This window comes from Pseudorca crassidens, chromosome 12, assembly GCF_039906515.1.
Source record: "Pseudorca crassidens isolate mPseCra1 chromosome 12, mPseCra1.hap1, whole genome shotgun sequence".
In the NCBI taxonomy this organism is placed as follows: domain Eukaryota; kingdom Metazoa; phylum Chordata; class Mammalia; order Artiodactyla; family Delphinidae; genus Pseudorca; species Pseudorca crassidens.
Genome location: NC_090307.1, coordinates 15,878,138 through 15,896,051, shown reverse-complemented (window position 1 = coordinate 15,896,051; position 17,914 = coordinate 15,878,138). Strand labels below are relative to the sequence as shown.

The following is a 17,914-nucleotide window of genomic DNA, read 5'->3' as shown; positions in this document are numbered from 1 at the left end:
TTTGACATGTAGCCCATGTAAGTTCTTAATTACATTAGCTTAGACTAATATTTAAAAATTTTTCAACCTTTAATGTCCAGAATTCTGTTGAGTAGTAAGAGGAGTCGGTAATTACTTCACATTACTCTTGCAAGTCTTGATAGTTTTCAAGTGTTAGCTCTATATTACTAAGGTAATTGTGTGTCACTAAAAGGAAAGAAATAAACTTTGGACGATTTCATTCAACAAATATTTACTGAGTCTCAACTACTACGTCAGCACCGCTGTTGTTTTCCTAGGCTTAGGGGACACAGAAGTAGACACAGCAAACAAAGACCCCTGCGCTCACAGAGCTTACACTCCAACGGTTCACTGTCCACATCATCCCGACTGCACACTTCACTAAGCGATACTCTTCCCGGTAAAAACATCAATCCCGAGCCCTTTAAAGACTGAAGATTTGCTTAAAAATTATTTCTTGAAATTACTTGGAATGTGCCAGGTCACAGAGCAAAGATAGAATGAATGAAGTGCCACAGCCACTGCTGCAGCGGAGGACAGCTCTGCTCCAACTCACCAGGCTGCCCTTGAAGGTCAGGGTGGTCCTTCTGGAATTCCTCCTTTTTTTTATCCAATTCTTGTTGAAAGTGCTCAAATTCCTCCTGGTACTTTTCTTTTTCTTTCTCAGAAATTTCTTTATCTGGTGTAGGCTTTTTTGGAGTTTAAGAATAGATCATTAAAAAAATTAAAAAGAAAATAATAAACCTCAATATATGTTCTTTTTCCCATTTTAACTACTCTACCACTAGTTGAAAGGTTAATTTACTCTTGCTACTAATATTACAACAAAAAATAAAAATAGCCACTACCATTTACTGAGTGCTTGCCAGAGGGCACTGTCTTTAATGTTTACAACGTTAAGGTGGCCAGTACAAACATCTCAGTTTTACCAGTGAAGAAATGGAGCGTTACACAGGTTAAGTAACTTGTACCAGGTCATAATGGCAATATCTGGCAGAAACAAGATCCAAACCTAAGTCAGCCTTCTCAAGTTCTCAGCTACGAGGCAGTACCACTAAACTACAGATAAACTTTTGGAAAAAAATGAGTATACTTACCGGCTCTTTCCCAGGCTCAGTCAACTGGAAAGTCAGAAAAGAAAGGACATCATGGTCATCTACAAAGTAAAAAAAAAAATCTGAAAAAGTTCTGTAATAGATTATTTTTATGGTTGTGAATTTACTGTATAGACATCTGTTGCTTTAAAATAATAATCAATAAGGGAAACAACAAAAATTTGCTCTAATTTGGTAAAGGCAACGGTGCTCTGTGAGCTTAGAGACAAAAATTCATCTGACTTATATTAGAACTAGGTTAGAATTCACTTTTTAAAAACCTAAATCAGAACATTTAGCTGTGCTTAACACATGATGGATGTTTAATAAATGCCTGATAAGGGAATGAACAAACAAATGAAGGGTCAAAACAAGTCCAAACTCCTAATTCTGGCAGCAAGATCCTCCTTTATTTTTCCACAAATCTCCTTCATGCGCTCCAGTCAAATGAGACAAAATCCTGTTCTTCAGGTATTTCCTGTTCCTACCTGTCTCTGAACCTTTCTTATAGTGCTTATCAGTCCCAGCCTTACTTTCCTGTTTTAACCATGCATGACACTGCTCTGTCCTGGATTACTGGGACAGTCCTGATTTATCTGTGTTCCCCTGGCATTACTAATAGCATCTCCTGTTACTCCCAAATCATCTCGATTAGAATATGATTACTTTTCTATATATTATTTATATTTGTTTCCCTCATACAGATTTTATTTCACCTAAAATCGTATTAAAAAATCAAATTAGGGGCTTCGCTGGTGGCGCAGTGGTTGAGAGTCTGCCTGCCGATGCAGGGGACACGGGTTCGTGCCCCTGTCCGGGAAGATCCCACATGCCGTGGAGCGGCTGGGCCCGTGAGCCATGGCCGCTGAGCCTGCGTGTCCGGAGCCTGTGCTCCGTAATGGGAGAGGCCACAACAGACAGTGAGAGGCCCGCGTACCGCAAAAAAAAAAAAAAAAAATCAAATTCATTTCAAGCTGTTTAAGCTAAAAACAGCTAACAGATCAAACCTCATAACATCGAATTACAATACTCATCCTGGCTAGTGTCTCATCTACAAAGCAAGAGAGATGAATTTCCACTGCAGCAATCTCTTTGCTTTCTGCTACTTTTATGGAGATCTAGATATACAGCCAGATTAAAGAGAAAATTGTAATACCATAGTGTAGGTTAGGTAACATTAGGAGAAGTCATGCAGTGTTAATAGAGCCCTAGACCCAGGAGCCAGAAATCTAAACCAAGTCCTGCCTGGGTCTGATTTATTGGCCATGTGATCTTTAGAAAGCCCTTTAATCCAAGATTTGGCCAAGTCACCTAAAAATCGGTTAAATATGGTCTATCCTTTCTCCTTCCTTCCTTGTTCTATTGTAAGGAAAAATTCACATATTTGAAAATAATAAAAATATTATACAATATGAACACAAGATGGTGTTAACATCCAATGATAAGTTCATTTATCACCACTCATGGAAAAAAAAGGGTAAGTACGTCTTCTTTAAAGTTTAGCCCCCAATAATATTTCCTCATTTAAATGTGCTGTGACAGCTCTCAGGATCCTAAAGCACTTGGCAGTTAACCTTTTAAATGTCTCCTTCACTATAAAATATCACATCCAAACTGACAGTCTAATTTACATAATTGCACATAGCCCCAGCCAACTGTAAACCTACAGAAAGTAGCGGATCAGCAGTCCCAAGAGACCCAAAAGACTGGCATACCAGATCATGGAAGGTTACAACCAGTCTTAAAAGGTTAAAAGCAAACAACGCTACCCATGTCCAAAATACATTATTCCCAATAAAATTCAATTCACAACCTTTCAATATTAAAAGATACCAAGATTTTACCTGCAAGACCTCCAGTTGCAGCAGATATTCCAAAATGCCCCTGTGCAGGGATAATCATATTTTCCACTTTGGTGCAAAATTCATAATCATTTTTGTCTGGTGTGAAGCCATTATTGATCATTACCTAGAAAGACAAACTGTAGCTATAGCTTTTACAAAGATCTTGTAAAACGAATCTCAAGCAGTTTATGACTATTTGATCTTTATATTTGGTCTAATAACCACCAAAAAGCTATCAGCTTCAAATCATTATACTGTACACCTTAAACTTACAGTGTTGTATGTCAATTACATCTCAATAAAGTTGGAAGAAAAAATGAAAATTAAAAAAATTTAAAAGCTGTAATCCCTTGTCCATTAAATAAACTCACTTATTTGGGATCATTATACAATGAGATAATTCACTTCAGGAAATGGTTTTTGCCCTACTGTGTGCCAAAGGCTTAAAAATAAAAATCTGATAACTTTCCATGAAAATCTTTCTAAAATAGAATGTGGTTCACCTTCTCTAGAGAAGACTTAAGGAACCAACCATGATTACTTTCTCTGAATAGTTCCTACAGAAGAGGGATCAGGCTTGGTCTGAAACTCCAGTGACAGAGCTACAACGAATAAGTTAAATTGACAATTTTTACTATAGAGGTTGAGAATTAAACAGATTGCCTCAGCAAGTAGTGAACTCCTCTTCATTAAGTTAGGGGGGTGGGCTTCCCTGGTGGCGCCGTGGTTGAGAGTCCACCTGCCGATGCAGGGGACATGGGTTCGTGCCCCAGTCTGGGAAAATCCCACATGCCGCGGAGCGGCTGGGCCCGTGAGCCATGGCCGCTGAGCCTGCGCGTCCAGAGCCTGTGCTCTGCAACGGGAGAGGCCACAACAGTGAGAGGCCCACATACTGCCCAAAAAAAAAAAACCAAAAAAAACAGGGGGGTAACTGGACTGTACTAAGTTAGCAGAGAGTCAGCAAAAGTGACAAGTCATATAGACAAAAAAAGGCAGAAAATGAAAAAAACAGAAAGACACATAAGCTTCTATGCTGCAGAATGTATTTTTGAAATAATGACCCTACATGTCTTAAACGAACTTTGGAAATCTGAGCAAGCACAGGAATCCACCTGGCACATGAATATTCTCATGAGCCCAGTCAAGCAGTGGTCTGGCCTCTTTAATACCTTTCACTTCTAGCAACCCAACCACTAGCCCCACCCTAAAGAAGAGCCACCGAGATAGAGTGGAAGCAAAGGGAGCAGGTACACGGCACCAGAGTAAGGGCACTTCTGTCATTACCTCCAGATGCAAAGTTTCGTTAGTGACACTTAAGATAAAGTCATACAGGTAAAATGTGACAGTACTTGATCCAAATTTTTAGCAAAAGAGTAAGGGACAGGGCAATATGAAGGGTTAATCTCTATATAACGTAGGATGGCAACACGGGAACTCCTACCAATTTTTTAAAAATCACCTGCCATTTATTGACCATATTAATATTTCTGTTTCCTCTATTCAGTAATGTTCCTATTTGAGTTTATAGCATGTACAACTGATTCTCCTACAGTCTTTCAAATCGCCGATCAGTAAGACATTTGCCTTCGAGAGATAAAAAAAGAAGTGTTAAGTTAATCATATTCTAAAATTAATACTAAGAACTTTCAACTCTTCAATATTTTTTCCTTGAGCCCTAATAAATTGAAAATCCATCAGAAGTATTTACTATCCAGTTCTAATTCTTTAAACAAACAAAAAAGGTACAATATATTCACTGCACGATGAGTCTGGAGGAACCTTAGGGCTGTGACTGTACAGGTACAATATATCCACTGATTAATACCAGTAACGCTTCTTTGAGATTACAGATAACATCCCTTATTCATCTTACAGTTTCGACCCATTGTTAAATACCATGCTTGCAGTATTTAAAATCTTGTTTTGGAATTCCCTGGCTGTCCAGTGGTCAGGACCCCACGCTTCCACTGCTGAGGGCGTGGGTTTGATCCCTGGTCGGGGGAACTAAGATCCTACGTGCCACACGGCATGGCCAAAAAAAAAAAAGTGTATAATATCTTGTTTTGACATATTTCCTCCACTAACAGCATTTCTTTTTCCCCTTGCTTTGTTTTTCCCTCCAAAGCTCAAACAACTGGGAGCTAAAGATGTAAGTATATTTAATAAACATTTCTTGAGTACTAAACACGGGCACAATATTAGAGAGTATGAGGAATGTAGGATATAGTGCCTGCACTGAGATGTGTACAACCATACTGATGAGAAAAGACATACAAACCATAATTAACTAGCAAGTCAAGACAACATATTTTAAAAGGGCAAATAAGCACCAGAGGAAAAAAAAAACACTTAGAGTTTAAGAGAGACAGATCCTTACGAGCTGATGTTTGGGAAATCTGATGGAAAGGGATCCTGAACTAGTACGTTCCAGAATGAGCACAACTCTGCCAGGTAGAGAGGAAAGGGGAGAGTATTATAGGAAGGGGCAGCAGACGGAGCAAGCACACGGAGGCTAGGACCGTTAAGTCACAACCAGATGTCCTGCCAAGTCTCTCTAAAATGTATTCTTCAGAACACTGGCTCTATAGACATTCACAGATACGAAGTGAAAAGAGAATTCCATGGCCCAGTAAGCCTAAAGAATGAGGGGTTTAATAAAGGTTCTTTATTTCGGGACTTCCCAGCGTCTTTAACGTGCTTGTGCACAGACCTCCCAATCTTATCTGACCACGGAACTCTTTTTGGGGTCCTGCAGGATTACTGTTTTGCGAACTGCTGGTAGGGCTGACGGCCTCACTGCGTGGGGTTGTCTAGGCAGCCTCCCTGTGATCTGTGTACTCAGGTGTGTGTCTGTACTCGCCATGGTTGGTATCTGGGTTCTGCCACATGAAGGTAAGCATGACCTACTGATGCCCCTGATGAAACTGTACAGGACGTATAATAATTCCAGCGGAACTCAAATCCAAGTTAGTCATAATAGACTGGACAGTGCCTCTATTCTGAGGTCTCTAAATTAGTTTGGAATTTAAGACTAAGCCAATACAAAGTTTTCCAAATAACTGTCTTTTTCAGAATTTATACAAAGGAGTGCAAGGCTGGCTCATGATTTAGGGAAAAGAAAAATGTATACAAGATATTCTTTACTTATAAGCATTATATAACCAGGTACTGATGGCATTGTTAAAAATGCAATGTTCACATGGTATTAGTGACCTTAGTTATTATAACTGCCTGCTGGGTATATCTACCTAACCTAAATATTAACCGAAACTCAATTTGTCTACAACTAAACTCCTTACCAACTGTCTGCCTTCCCACTCCTCCCTCAAACACAAAGAAACGTGCTGCTTTTTGGCTAGTTAATGGTACCATTTAGCTGAACACTGGCCAGAAATTCAGGAACTATCTTTGACTCCACAACTATATTCACTCTCCCAGCCCCAAGCCAACTAGTACTAAGTTCTGTAGTCTCCACCTCCTAATCATCTCTTCTTTCCTCTACCCTCGTTCAGACCACAAGTGGAGTCTTGCCGCTAAAATAGTGCTGGGTTCAAATCACAGTTCTGTTACTTATGTGGTAAGACACTGTCCAAGTTACTTAAACTCTCCCATATTCAATTTCCCCATTTATAAAATGGGGATGCCTTCCCCATAGGGCTGTTGGAATAAATGAGAAATATTTGCAAACGATATATCTGACAAGGGGTTAATATCCAAAATATACAAAGAACTCATACAAGTCAACATCAGAAAAGCAAACAACGAGATTAAAAAATGGGCAGAGGATCTGAATAGACACTTGTCCAGAGACATACAGATAGTCAACAGGTACATGAAAAGACGCTCCACATCACTAATCAGGGAAGTGCAGATCAAAACCACAATGAGGCATCACCTCACACCTGTTCAGAATGGCTATTATCTAAAAGACAACAACAAATAACAGATGCTGGTGAGGGTGTGGAGAAAAGGGAACCCTTGTGCACTGTTGGCAGAAATGTAAATTGGTACAACCACTATGGAAAGCAGCATGGAGATTATTTCTCAAAAAATTTAAAACAGAACTACCATAGGATCTAGCAACTCCACTCCAGGGAACTTATCCAAAGATAATGAAAACACTAATGAAAAAATATAGGCATCCCTACGTTCACTGCAGCATTATTTACAACAGCCAACATATGGAAGCAACCTAAGTGCCCACCAACAGATGAATGGATAAAGATGTAGTACACATATACAACAGAATATTCCTCAGCCATAAAAAGATTGAAATCTTGCCATTTGCAACAACATGGATGGACCTAGAGGGTGTTATGCTAAGTGAAGTCAGACAGAGAAAGACAAGTACTGTATGATTTCACTTATAAGTGGAATCTAAAAAACAAATGAACAAACAGAACAAAAAAGAGTCATAGACACAGAGCACAAACAGGTGGTTGCCAGAGGGGAGGGAATTGGCAGGGAGGAGAGAAATAGTGAGAGAGAGTAAGAGGTACAACCTTCCAGTTGCAAAATAAATGACTCACAGGTATGAAATGTACAGTGTAGGGAAATCAGTCAATAATTATGAAATATCTTTGTATGGTGATAGATAACTGGACTTATCATGGTGGTCATTTTGAAATGTACAGAAATATTGAATCACTACATTGTATACCAGGAACTAACATAGTGTTATAGGTCAATTTTACTTGAAAAACAAACAAACAAACAAACAAACATATAGCACTAGATTTGTGGATACCAGCAGTAGGGGATGGGGGTGGGGGAATTGGATGAAGACAGTCAAAAGGGATAAACTTCCAGTTATAAGATAAATAAGTACTAGGGATGTAATGTACAACATGGTAAGTATAATCAACACTGCCGTCTTACATATGAAAATGGTTAAAAGAGTAAATCCTAAGAGTTCTTATCAGAAGGAAAAAAAATGTTTGACATTACTATTTTATTTTTTAAATTTTATTTTACATGTGCAGTTTTATTTCAGTTTGGAAATCATGCACGAAATACGATCTAATAAAAATTCTAATCTAATATAAAATTTTTTTCTATTTAATTCTCTATATGAGATGATGGATGTTCATTAAACTTGTTGTGGTCATCATTTCATGATGTATGTAAGTCAAATCGTTACGCTGTATACCTTAAACTTCTACAGTGCTGTAGGTCAATTATATCTCAATAAAACTGGAAGAAAAAAGAAAACGTGAGCAACTGCATGTAGAGTACCAAGTACAGGTGGTGGCTCATTTACAGCAAGGAGGCTAAAATCATCCTATTTTTTGCTCCTTTCACAAATACCATTATAAAAACACTGCTGCCTAAGTCATCTTCCTCAACTGTAAACCTGATCATTTCACATTCCTGCTTAAAACTGTAAACTGTTCCTTACGGGATAAACTACACAGAGGGCTGCGAGACTTGTTACTGCCAACCTTTCAACCTCACTCTCCAAATCTCCTCTATCCTCCAGCCATACCAACTATTTGCCTTTCCCAAATCTTTCAACAGTCCCGATGCCCATTTTCTCTGCCTGGAATATGCACTCCATCTAGGAAACTTCTACTTCTCCTTCAAGGTGCAGCTCAACTCTGAGAAACTGTTCCTGACTTTCACCGCTCCAGCCTGGCAGAGTTACAGGATTCTAACCTCCTGATCCCTTAAATTTACCACATAGCATACTAACATTACATAAGCATAATGTTACATAATGTCACCTCCATTAGACAAGCTCTTTGGAGAAAATGACCTTTGTCTTATTCATATTTGTGTGGCACACAGTAGAATGCCTAAACATTCACTGACTAAACACAAACCTACTGGCAAATTTGACAACACATGACCACTTACACCGAGCTTTGAAGCCACTTCTGCTCTCTCAGAGTAACACTGATGAGTATGCGAACAATATCCAAATTTCAAATGCATTGAATTTCTATCAAAGATTCAGAATGAGAAGTCATACTAGAATATTGTTCATTTGATTATCTCTAAATGCATGTTACTTACTGTCAATGTTTTCTGGTAATACGTAATCTTTGCCCGGACAGGATAGGGTTTATTACGAAAGTCCCTTTGGCAACTTGCTAAAGCTTGATTAGCACCATCACTATAGTGTGAGGGAAAGGAAGACAAACAAGAAACTTAAAGCTTCTCGATATGTTAAAAACTCACTATTTAAAATGATTAATGTCCAGAAAGGTCAAAACAAAATCAAGTTATGACAAAGCTTGGGATATTTGAAGTTATTTATGCAGAAAACACCAAGGACTCTGGATAACAAAAGGAGCCAATGTTACCACGGCTGCCTGCCGGCAAGGGGAAGGGATACTCTTCCTCTCCACAAGACTAGGGCAAGGTCAGAGTCACATACGGTGCTTTCAACAACGCAGATTCCTAGATCCCACCCTCAATCAGCTGAAGCAGCATCACAAGGGGGAGGCTTGGACCTCTTGTTTATATATTTCAATGGGTGGTCATGATGAACTACCAGAGTTACAAATCACTAAGGTAGGAAAGTAATTTTTCTTACAGTTCACTGACTGGCTAAAAGGTAATCCCCCCAACAAACACGTGAAAATTAAAAATGTACATACCTGATTCATACACATTATAAATATACTGAACACTCGAAGTTTTGTAGCCCACTGAGAATTTTTTCAATACAGCAATACAAAGGCTGAATGACATGGCACGCACTGCTTAGTCATTAGGTTGGTTAAGGCTCTGAACCTTATTTTTTAAAGATCCCTCTTAATAAAGATGAAAAAACATGACTATTGTTATCACTAAGAGCCAGGAATGTTTTATCAACCTTTAAAGGTACTATTTAATTTCAGGTTAACTACAACACATTTTTATGTTTGAAATCTAGGTGGTCCGCAGAAAGAACTTTAAAACAAAACCAAATTAAGATAAGACCTTTCCACTAAGTTACAAAAAACATCTCAAGGAAAAGAATAATCTTACTTCATCTGGAAAATGTTCAGATTTGAAACAATATATTTTATAAGGTTTCTAAAAAGAAGCTGAAATCAGGAATAATGTAAAAAATATACACTTACTTTTGATGGTCATATTGGATTTGTCCATTGTTGCCTATAATCACTATTGCAGGATTATTTTTCTATAAATAAAGAGAATGTATTTGTTTTAAAGTCCTTAGACCAAAGAAGTATAGATCATTCTGGGTGTGCTATAAGTTCTCTTACACCTCTAAAATCCTAGGACACTGTGAGCATGGGACTGGTATGGGACTTATGGGAGCTCAGTAACAGGAGGACTAACATGGCCTCAGCATTCAAGAAGCTCAATGTTAAAGCTCTCCTTTAAATTGCTAATCATGACCTCGGATAATCAGTGGACAAACTACTAAATGAAACAATGATCATCAGTTTTCGGGCTGCTAAAGCACAAGTTAATGTTTCCAATTCATAAGTACATTTTGCTCTTAACTGTTTTAGAGAAATCGGCTGATCAAAAAGTGTGATTAACATATACGAAAACATATCAACATGTGAGCTAGTAGTAGTTATGCACACATTTTCATGAAAACAAACAGTAATAATCTTCTAAACACTAACCACCTACATCTAAATGACTCATGCTGATCCATCAAAATTATTAAGCATAGGGGCTTCCCTGGTGGCGCAGTGACTGAGAGTCCACCTGCCGATGCAGGGGACACGGGTTCGTGCCCCGGTCCGGGAAGATCCCACATGCCGCGGAGTGGCTGGGCCCGTGAGCCATGGCCGCTGAGCCTGCGCGTCCGGAGCCTGTGCTCCGCAACGGGAGAGGCCACAACAGTGAGAGGCCCGCGTACCGCAAAAAAAAAAAAAATTATTAAGCATAAACAGGGTGATGGGGAGGTGGGTACTGAAAAGTTCTCAGACCTGAGGTTCCACTGTTACCTCAAGTTGGTAGATGACGAATCATGAACTCCTAGCTTTAAATTTATAAATTCCCAGCTATATAAAGACTAATCATCACACTTAAAATACAGTTTGGGGAGTCCTCTACTATTAAACTGACAAAAGTGTTAAATAAGCTATATTGTTCACAGCCTAACTTTGTTAGCAAATATATTAAAATGGGTAACAGTCCTGAAAACAAATATACCTTTCCATCATTGTCAAAAGAATCAAAAAATATTCCAACACCATTCCACATATCAGCTGATCCAAACACAGGACCCTCCAAGCCTTGATTTTCTGTATACCAAATTGCCTGTAAATACATAACACGGGACATTTAGAGACTACTGGTATATGCATTTATACAAATTTTCCAAGTTAAAGAAATTACCGTACCAGGCCATCAGCTCCAATCCGACCTCTTCCAGTCACTCGAAATGTCACCTCAACTTCCCAGTTCTCAAAGGCTGCTTTTGTCTTTGTCCACACCGATCCTCTTTGGCTTTTTAAAGATGGTGCTATTCGAATTTGATCTGAACTTGGAATAGCATCTAGAATAGAAATAAGGGAAGAAAAGTTTTGTTATAATTAGATAAAACTCAATGAATCACCACCAAACTGTTACATATACCTACTGAGACCTAAGTTTAACTCAGTTACCTGTATGGTAACTTTGTTAGGAAAAAATTTCATGTTGACAGTTTCAGCTTTTAAATTTTAGCGGGTTTTGATACCCGCCTCCTATCTTTGGAAGAGTGCAATATCTCTGCAAAAAAAATTAAAGCTGCAACCAAACGCTAAAAATTCAAGGGGCAGCAGGGAGGAAACTACAGCTTGAAAGGTAAATCAACTATTTAATTCTCATGATACTCTTTTTCAAACATCTGAAAAATCCGCATATTTTCTTTTTTAAAACTGTATATATATATTTTTTACCAGTTTACAAACGTTAGAAATCTCAAACAGTGTGAAAAGAACATACCACTAGGAATCAAGAGACTTATTCCTAGTCTCAGTTCAGCTGTGTGACTTTGAGCAAATAATTCTCTTACTCTCTCGGGCTCACCATATGTTCACCTGTAAAATGAAGGGGCTGGGCTCAATCACTTATATACACCCTAAAAGTTATATGCAAAATTTTGAGCATATAAACATTCTTCTAGGGAGAGGGTCAATCAACTGAATTTCAAGTCAATAATCAGTTCTTCAGCATCAGGAGCTTCTCAGAGAGAACAGTGATCCCCAAAATGATGGCCTGCATCTCCATTCACTTACTAGCTGTTTGATCGTAGGCAAGTTACTCCATTTCTCTAACAACCTCATAGGCATATAAGTGCATATAAATATTTCAATAAATGTTAGCTGTTCCTATTATTGGACTAGATAATTATTAAAGCACCTATGAGGTCTATATTTGAACAATTCTGGCACACCTTTTCAGATATTAACCAGTTCTGACATTCTGACATCCACACTGGGACATAACTGTATTGTTTCTTTACAGGTAGGAAAAATTGACTAAAAGACAAGTTGAGATATTTTAGTAAGTTCAGCCACTATTTGTCACCATGACTTTCAAACACTTAAAGGTTTGGGGCAGTCATCACAGGAAAAGCACTGGATATAGAAATCAGAAGACCTGGATTTGAGTACTATTCTACTGACACTATCTATGTAACCTCTTCCAAGAACCTTAACCTTTCTGAACATCAGTTTTTTTCACCTAGAAAACAGATAACACCTGCCTTGCCTACCAAGGATCTAATCAGAGCACGAAGGTGAAAGAGCTCTGAGAGCTATAAAGGCTTACAAATTGCTGTTATCATTTTTGCCCTTATGGACCCAAGGATGTGTACTGACAGTACAAAAGAACATGAGAGTTAAGAAAAAGAAACACCATAGATTTGGTCTTAATTTGGGGATGATGTAAGGGGACACGTTTAAACTAAATCTTAAAAATTTCTCTATTAAAAAAATTGTTTTAAATAATGGATCTCAGGGCAAAATGAAAGGCGAAAAAATGATCAGTGGAGTTAAGAAAGCTGTGAGACTGTAAAAATTACAGTGATAATGAAAGCAAGGGATACCCATAAGCAGTGATTCCCAGAGTCAACAGACAGAAAAGTCACTAGCTAAAATTCTAATCTCTTTATTTCAAATTCAATCTAGCCATACAACTTTCATTCACCCAGGTACATTATCTGACATTTCTGCAGCAGAAAAGCTTAGTTGGTTATAGGTTCTGAAAAGAAAGTCAATGTGACTAATTTAAGTAGCTGATTAACGTTCCTAATTGGCTGATGTATGTGGTGTGAGTGTGAGAAAAAGAACAGCAAGCCGGCAATGGAGAATGGCAGAAGCGAAAAAATGTCAACACATTTACCACCACTACTGAAAAATTCATCATCATTCCAAGAAAAGAAACAAAAATCCCCCAAACCTGTGTCTGGTACACCTGCATCGTCTTTGTGTATTAAAACAATGCTACCTTGATAACAGTTGCCCAGCTACATACCCTTGATGAGTGATCACATAATAAATGTCCGCTGAGTAACAATATGCACTCTACTTCAAATATTTAATGACTTGGTCATTAAGTCAAATCGAAATTTATGCCTTTTAATTATACATTAATTTCAGTGAAATAGCACTTCCTAAAAGTGTGCTTCCTAGTCAGCAACTACTTTCTAGAAATGGAACATTTTGTTTCAAGCACTCGACAATCTAAAATGATGTATACAAGCCTTACATAAATGATTGCTTAATAACCCATAAAGATGGAATTCAAACTGCCAGTGCTTCTAACCCCAGATAAAGGCATTTGCCACTTGTTTCAAAGGTTGCATCTGATGGTCACTGAACAGAGTTTACAGCATGCCAAGTGCTACGGCTGATTCCTTAGTCAGAGGTGACACATCAGCACTAAAGTTGATACGTTTTCTTTCACATATGTAAATACCTAGCAAGGCTCTCTCAACCACTAACAGTGCTTAACAGTGCCAAACACATAAAATCAGTAACACATGGCGCACAGGTTATTTCAATTCCCCCCCACAAAAACCCCAAAACAGCTGTATATATAATGCTATTCTTAGCCTCAAGTTCTCAGTCAATAACCCCCCTCCTTTCTTCTACTAAATAAAGCAACGACTATTAAATTACCTACTGTGTTAATACAAGACAAAAGATCAAAGACCACACCAAGTCACTGAGAAAGGCAAACTTAACGTACAGTTCCAAGAGGGTGAGAAGAATGTCCTCTGACATAAAGACTTAAAGATTATTCTAAAGCCAACACATGCCACCTCTAAAGCCGTCAGGGGGCATCGGGTACAAACTGGAGCATTACCCACTGCTAACACCGGAGGAGAAAACGCAGGGGAGGGCCGAGGGGGAGCGGGAAAGAAGGTGGAGGGCTGCCAGACCAGGTCTCAGGTTCGGAGGAGACGTGGCGTTGGGGTGAGACGTGATGCCCAGAAGCGAGCTCAAGTTAGTACCTGTAAGTGCGGGAACTAACGAAAAACCTCTAACCCAAACGGAAAGAACAGACAACATCAAAGACGGGAGGAGGAAGGTCGGGTGGAGAGAATGTGGGGAAGACTGGGGGGCTGGCGGAGGGAACCTTGCGGACCAGATCCGGCGTGCAGGCGAGGCTGCTGAGAAAGGTCCCCTTCACCGCGCATACGGGGTGCCGCGGGGAGAAGGTGAAGAGGAGGAGGCTCAAGGCGGGGAGGGGACCCGGGCCCCCCGACCTCTGCCCTGGCTTACTCCCCGCGTGGGCCCAGAAGGGCACGGTCCCGTCGCTCTGCACCAGGTGCGGTCCCTTGAAGCTGTATTTGTACTCGAAACGCCGATGTGGCTGCGCGCCTGGGGTGCCCGTGGCGCCGGCAGCTGCCGGGTGGCCTCCCACGCCGTCGCCCCCGACGAAAAGACAGAGCGACAGCAGCAAAGCGCAGAACAGCGGCCGAGCTCCGGCCCGGGAAGCCCTTTGCCTGGATCCCGCCATCTTGGATTCTGGGAAACTGGAGGCCGGCGGAAGGAGGTGGGGGCGGGCGCTGCCGCCGGCCAACAGGGCGCTCCATGATTGGCGGAGCCCGGGGGACCCCGAGGGCAAGGGTGAGCTCCGCCCCCAGGCTCCGCTGTCCAGGAGGCTCCTGGACCCAGAGCATCTGTGGGCGGGGCCTGGGGCGGCAAGGGTCCGCCCGCTCCTCCTATCCTCTCCCAGGGCGGGAAAGGGACTGCAACATACCCTTCCCACCTGATATGGAGTGTTGGAGGAGCAAACCCGAAGGCCAGGAGCTTCCTCCTGCCTCTTAACATACTTTAGAATTCTCGAGCCCTGACATGGAAGCCACCTAAGTGTCCATCGACAGATGAATGGATAAAGAAGATGTTGCACATATATACAATGGAATATTATTCAGCCATAGAAAGAAACGAAATCGAGTTATTTGTACTGAGGTGGATGGACCTAGAGACTGTCATACAGAGTGAAGTAAGTCAGAAAGAGAAAAACAAATACCATATGCTAACACATATATGGAATCTAAAAAAAAGAAAAAAAAAGGTTCTGAGGAACCTAGGGGCAGGACAAGAATAAAGACGCAGACGTAGAGAATGGACTTGAGGACACGGGGAGGGGGAAGGGTAAGCTGGGACGAATTGGAGAGTGGCATGGACTTATATATACTACCAAATGTAAAATAGATAGCTCGTGGGAAGCAGCCACATAGCACAGGGAGATCAGCTCAGTGCTTTGTGACCACCTAGAGGGGTGGGATAGGGAGGGTGAGAGGGAGACGCAAGAGGGAGGGGATATGGGGATATATGTGTACGTATAGCTGATTCACTTTGTTATAAAGCAGAAACTAACACACCATTGTAAAGCAATTATACTCCAATAAAGAGGTTAAAAAAATAAAATAAAATACTTTAACTATTTAAAAAAAAAAAGAATTCTCGAGCCCTGACACCTGTGGACCCACCACATCAATCCTCCCTGACTATAATAAACCTTTTCAGTATTAGGTAGAAGAAAGGCATTCCTTTTGATGTGATACCCATTGTTCAGTAGCTGGTTTTCATTAGGTGGACTTTGCAGAATCATGTCTTTCCAGAAACAAGGCATAATCACGAATACTAATGGTCCTAGCCCCTGAGCTCCACCAACCTGTGTTAGGGCATTTCAGACTGGGAACCAGCAATCCACAGGCCTGGAGAAACCTAAGATCTTTTTGTTGGTGTTGAATCAGGTGTGAGTTTATCACTCAACATTTACCGTTCTCAAAATCTAATCCCAAGAGCTTTCCAAATTTTGAAACCATAGCAATAAGGCATTCAAATGAAACTGAGTTTAGTTTTTTTTTTTTCTTTTTTTTCTTTTCTTTCTGAGTTTAGTTTTGATAAAAGGAATAATGTGCTGTGAAGGGAGGGAGAAATAGAACCTGGACATTTGAGATAGTATTGGTCTTTGATTCAACAAATAAGTTCTGCATTTTAAAAGGGAATCTCCTTTGCCTTACCTAGAAAAAATATTGTCGAAATATTAATGATCATCCAGAGTTTTGTTTTTCATAAATGTCTTACTGAATTTTTTTTTCAAATCTGAGAATAAGCAGTATGATTTAAATAGCTTATTTCATTAGCTCTTCTAGAGTTCAGCAGGTGCTCTGTGTGAATTGTTCCATTTGTAGATTTCTTTTTTCTTCTTTTTTTTTTGGGCCGAGCCGTGTGCAGCATGTGGGATCTTAGTTCCCTAACCAGGGAACGAACCCACAACCCCTGCAGTGGAAGCTTGGAGTCCTAACCACTGGACCACCAGGGAAGTCCCTGTAGATGTATTCTCTCACAGTTGTGGCCTCTCCCGTCGCGGAGCACAGGCTCCGGACGCGCAGGCTCAGCGACCATGGCCCACGGGCCCAGCCACTCCGCGGCATATGGAATCTTCCCGGAACGGGGCACGAACCCGTGTCCCCTGCATCGGCAGGCGGACTCTCAACCACTGTGCCACCAGGGCAGTCCCTGTAGATGTATTCTTGATGTACTTGTGGGGAGAGGTGAACTGCCCGTCCTCTTATTCCTCCATCTTGACCCCTCTCCTCATTAGCTCTTAATGTGGGCTGTGAGTACCACATTAGCCCTAGGAGCTGTGTGCCCACATTATTTTAACTTATTTTTCATTGGCCTCCCAACTTACCTCCAGATTCATGGGCCATTACTATTAAATCTCTTTCTAGTGCTCAAATCAAACCTTTAAGTTGAATATGGATTTATGGCTCCCCATTCTTCAGTCTCCAGATGTAACTAAATGAAAGTGCACTCCTCATTGCCACCTCAGCAACAGCAGGAACAAACATTTAGTGTCTGTATAGTACTTGTGGGTCATTGCTCCAGTCTCTTCAGCGTTTTCAATTCATAGGATTTAATCAGTTTACCTCCAATTCTTTCATCTCTGTGGGAACTAACTCTATGCCTTGCATAGAGTGAAAAATCAATAAATGTTACAGAAATGTTAACGTTTATCTTTATGGCAAATACTTAATGAATGCTTACTATCTGCCAGAAACTGCACTAAGCGCTCTGCACATATGAGCTTATTTATTTTATTTAAAAAATGTTCTTATTGAAGTATAGTTGATATACAGTATTACATAAGTTACAGGTGTACAATACTGTATAGTATTCACAATTTTTAAAGGTTATACTTCATTTACAGTTATTATAAAATATTGGCTATATTCTCTGTGTTGTGCAGTATATCCTTGTAGCTTATTTTATACAACAACGTATTAAAATACTTGTTTCTCCAGCCTGCTGGGCATCTAATGAGAGGTAGGTAGAAATATTTGAGGAAGGAGTCACTTACCAAGTAAAAAGATAAAACCTCATGAGATGAAGGCTTTTCTTTTCCCTGTTTGTCCTTCCTTCTGCCTGAAATGTGTATGCAATGACGGAGGGCAGCAGCCATCTTGTGACCATTAAGAATGATGGCCCAGGAAGCCAGAGGAACCCCACCTTTAGCAATTTTCTTGAGCCCCTCTGGCAGGGGAGTTCTGCC

At 40.2% G+C, this 17,914-nt stretch overlaps 1 protein-coding gene across 2 annotated transcripts in view; it reads right to left on the bottom strand.

Moving 5' to 3' along the window:
• The window catches only part of LMAN1 (lectin, mannose binding 1), a 29,029-nt gene extending 14,151 nt beyond the window's left edge, over positions 1-14,878 (bottom strand). For both annotated transcript variants that reach the window (XM_067698922.1, XM_067698923.1), the window contains exons 1-8: positions 14,626-14,878; positions 11,254-11,408; positions 11,063-11,170; positions 10,009-10,070; positions 8,954-9,053; positions 2,939-3,062; positions 1,098-1,156; positions 557-689 (exon numbers count right to left, since the gene is read on the bottom strand). In XM_067698922.1, the coding sequence (XP_067555023.1) occupies positions 557-689; positions 1,098-1,156; positions 2,939-3,062; positions 8,954-9,053; positions 10,009-10,070; positions 11,063-11,170; positions 11,254-11,408; positions 14,626-14,863 (979 nt within the window). In that variant the 5' untranslated portion in view covers positions 14,864-14,878. The remainder of the gene's footprint in view (positions 1-556; positions 690-1,097; positions 1,157-2,938; positions 3,063-8,953; positions 9,054-10,008; positions 10,071-11,062; positions 11,171-11,253; positions 11,409-14,625) is intronic.
• Positions 14,879-17,914: the final 3,036 nt, after the last annotated feature.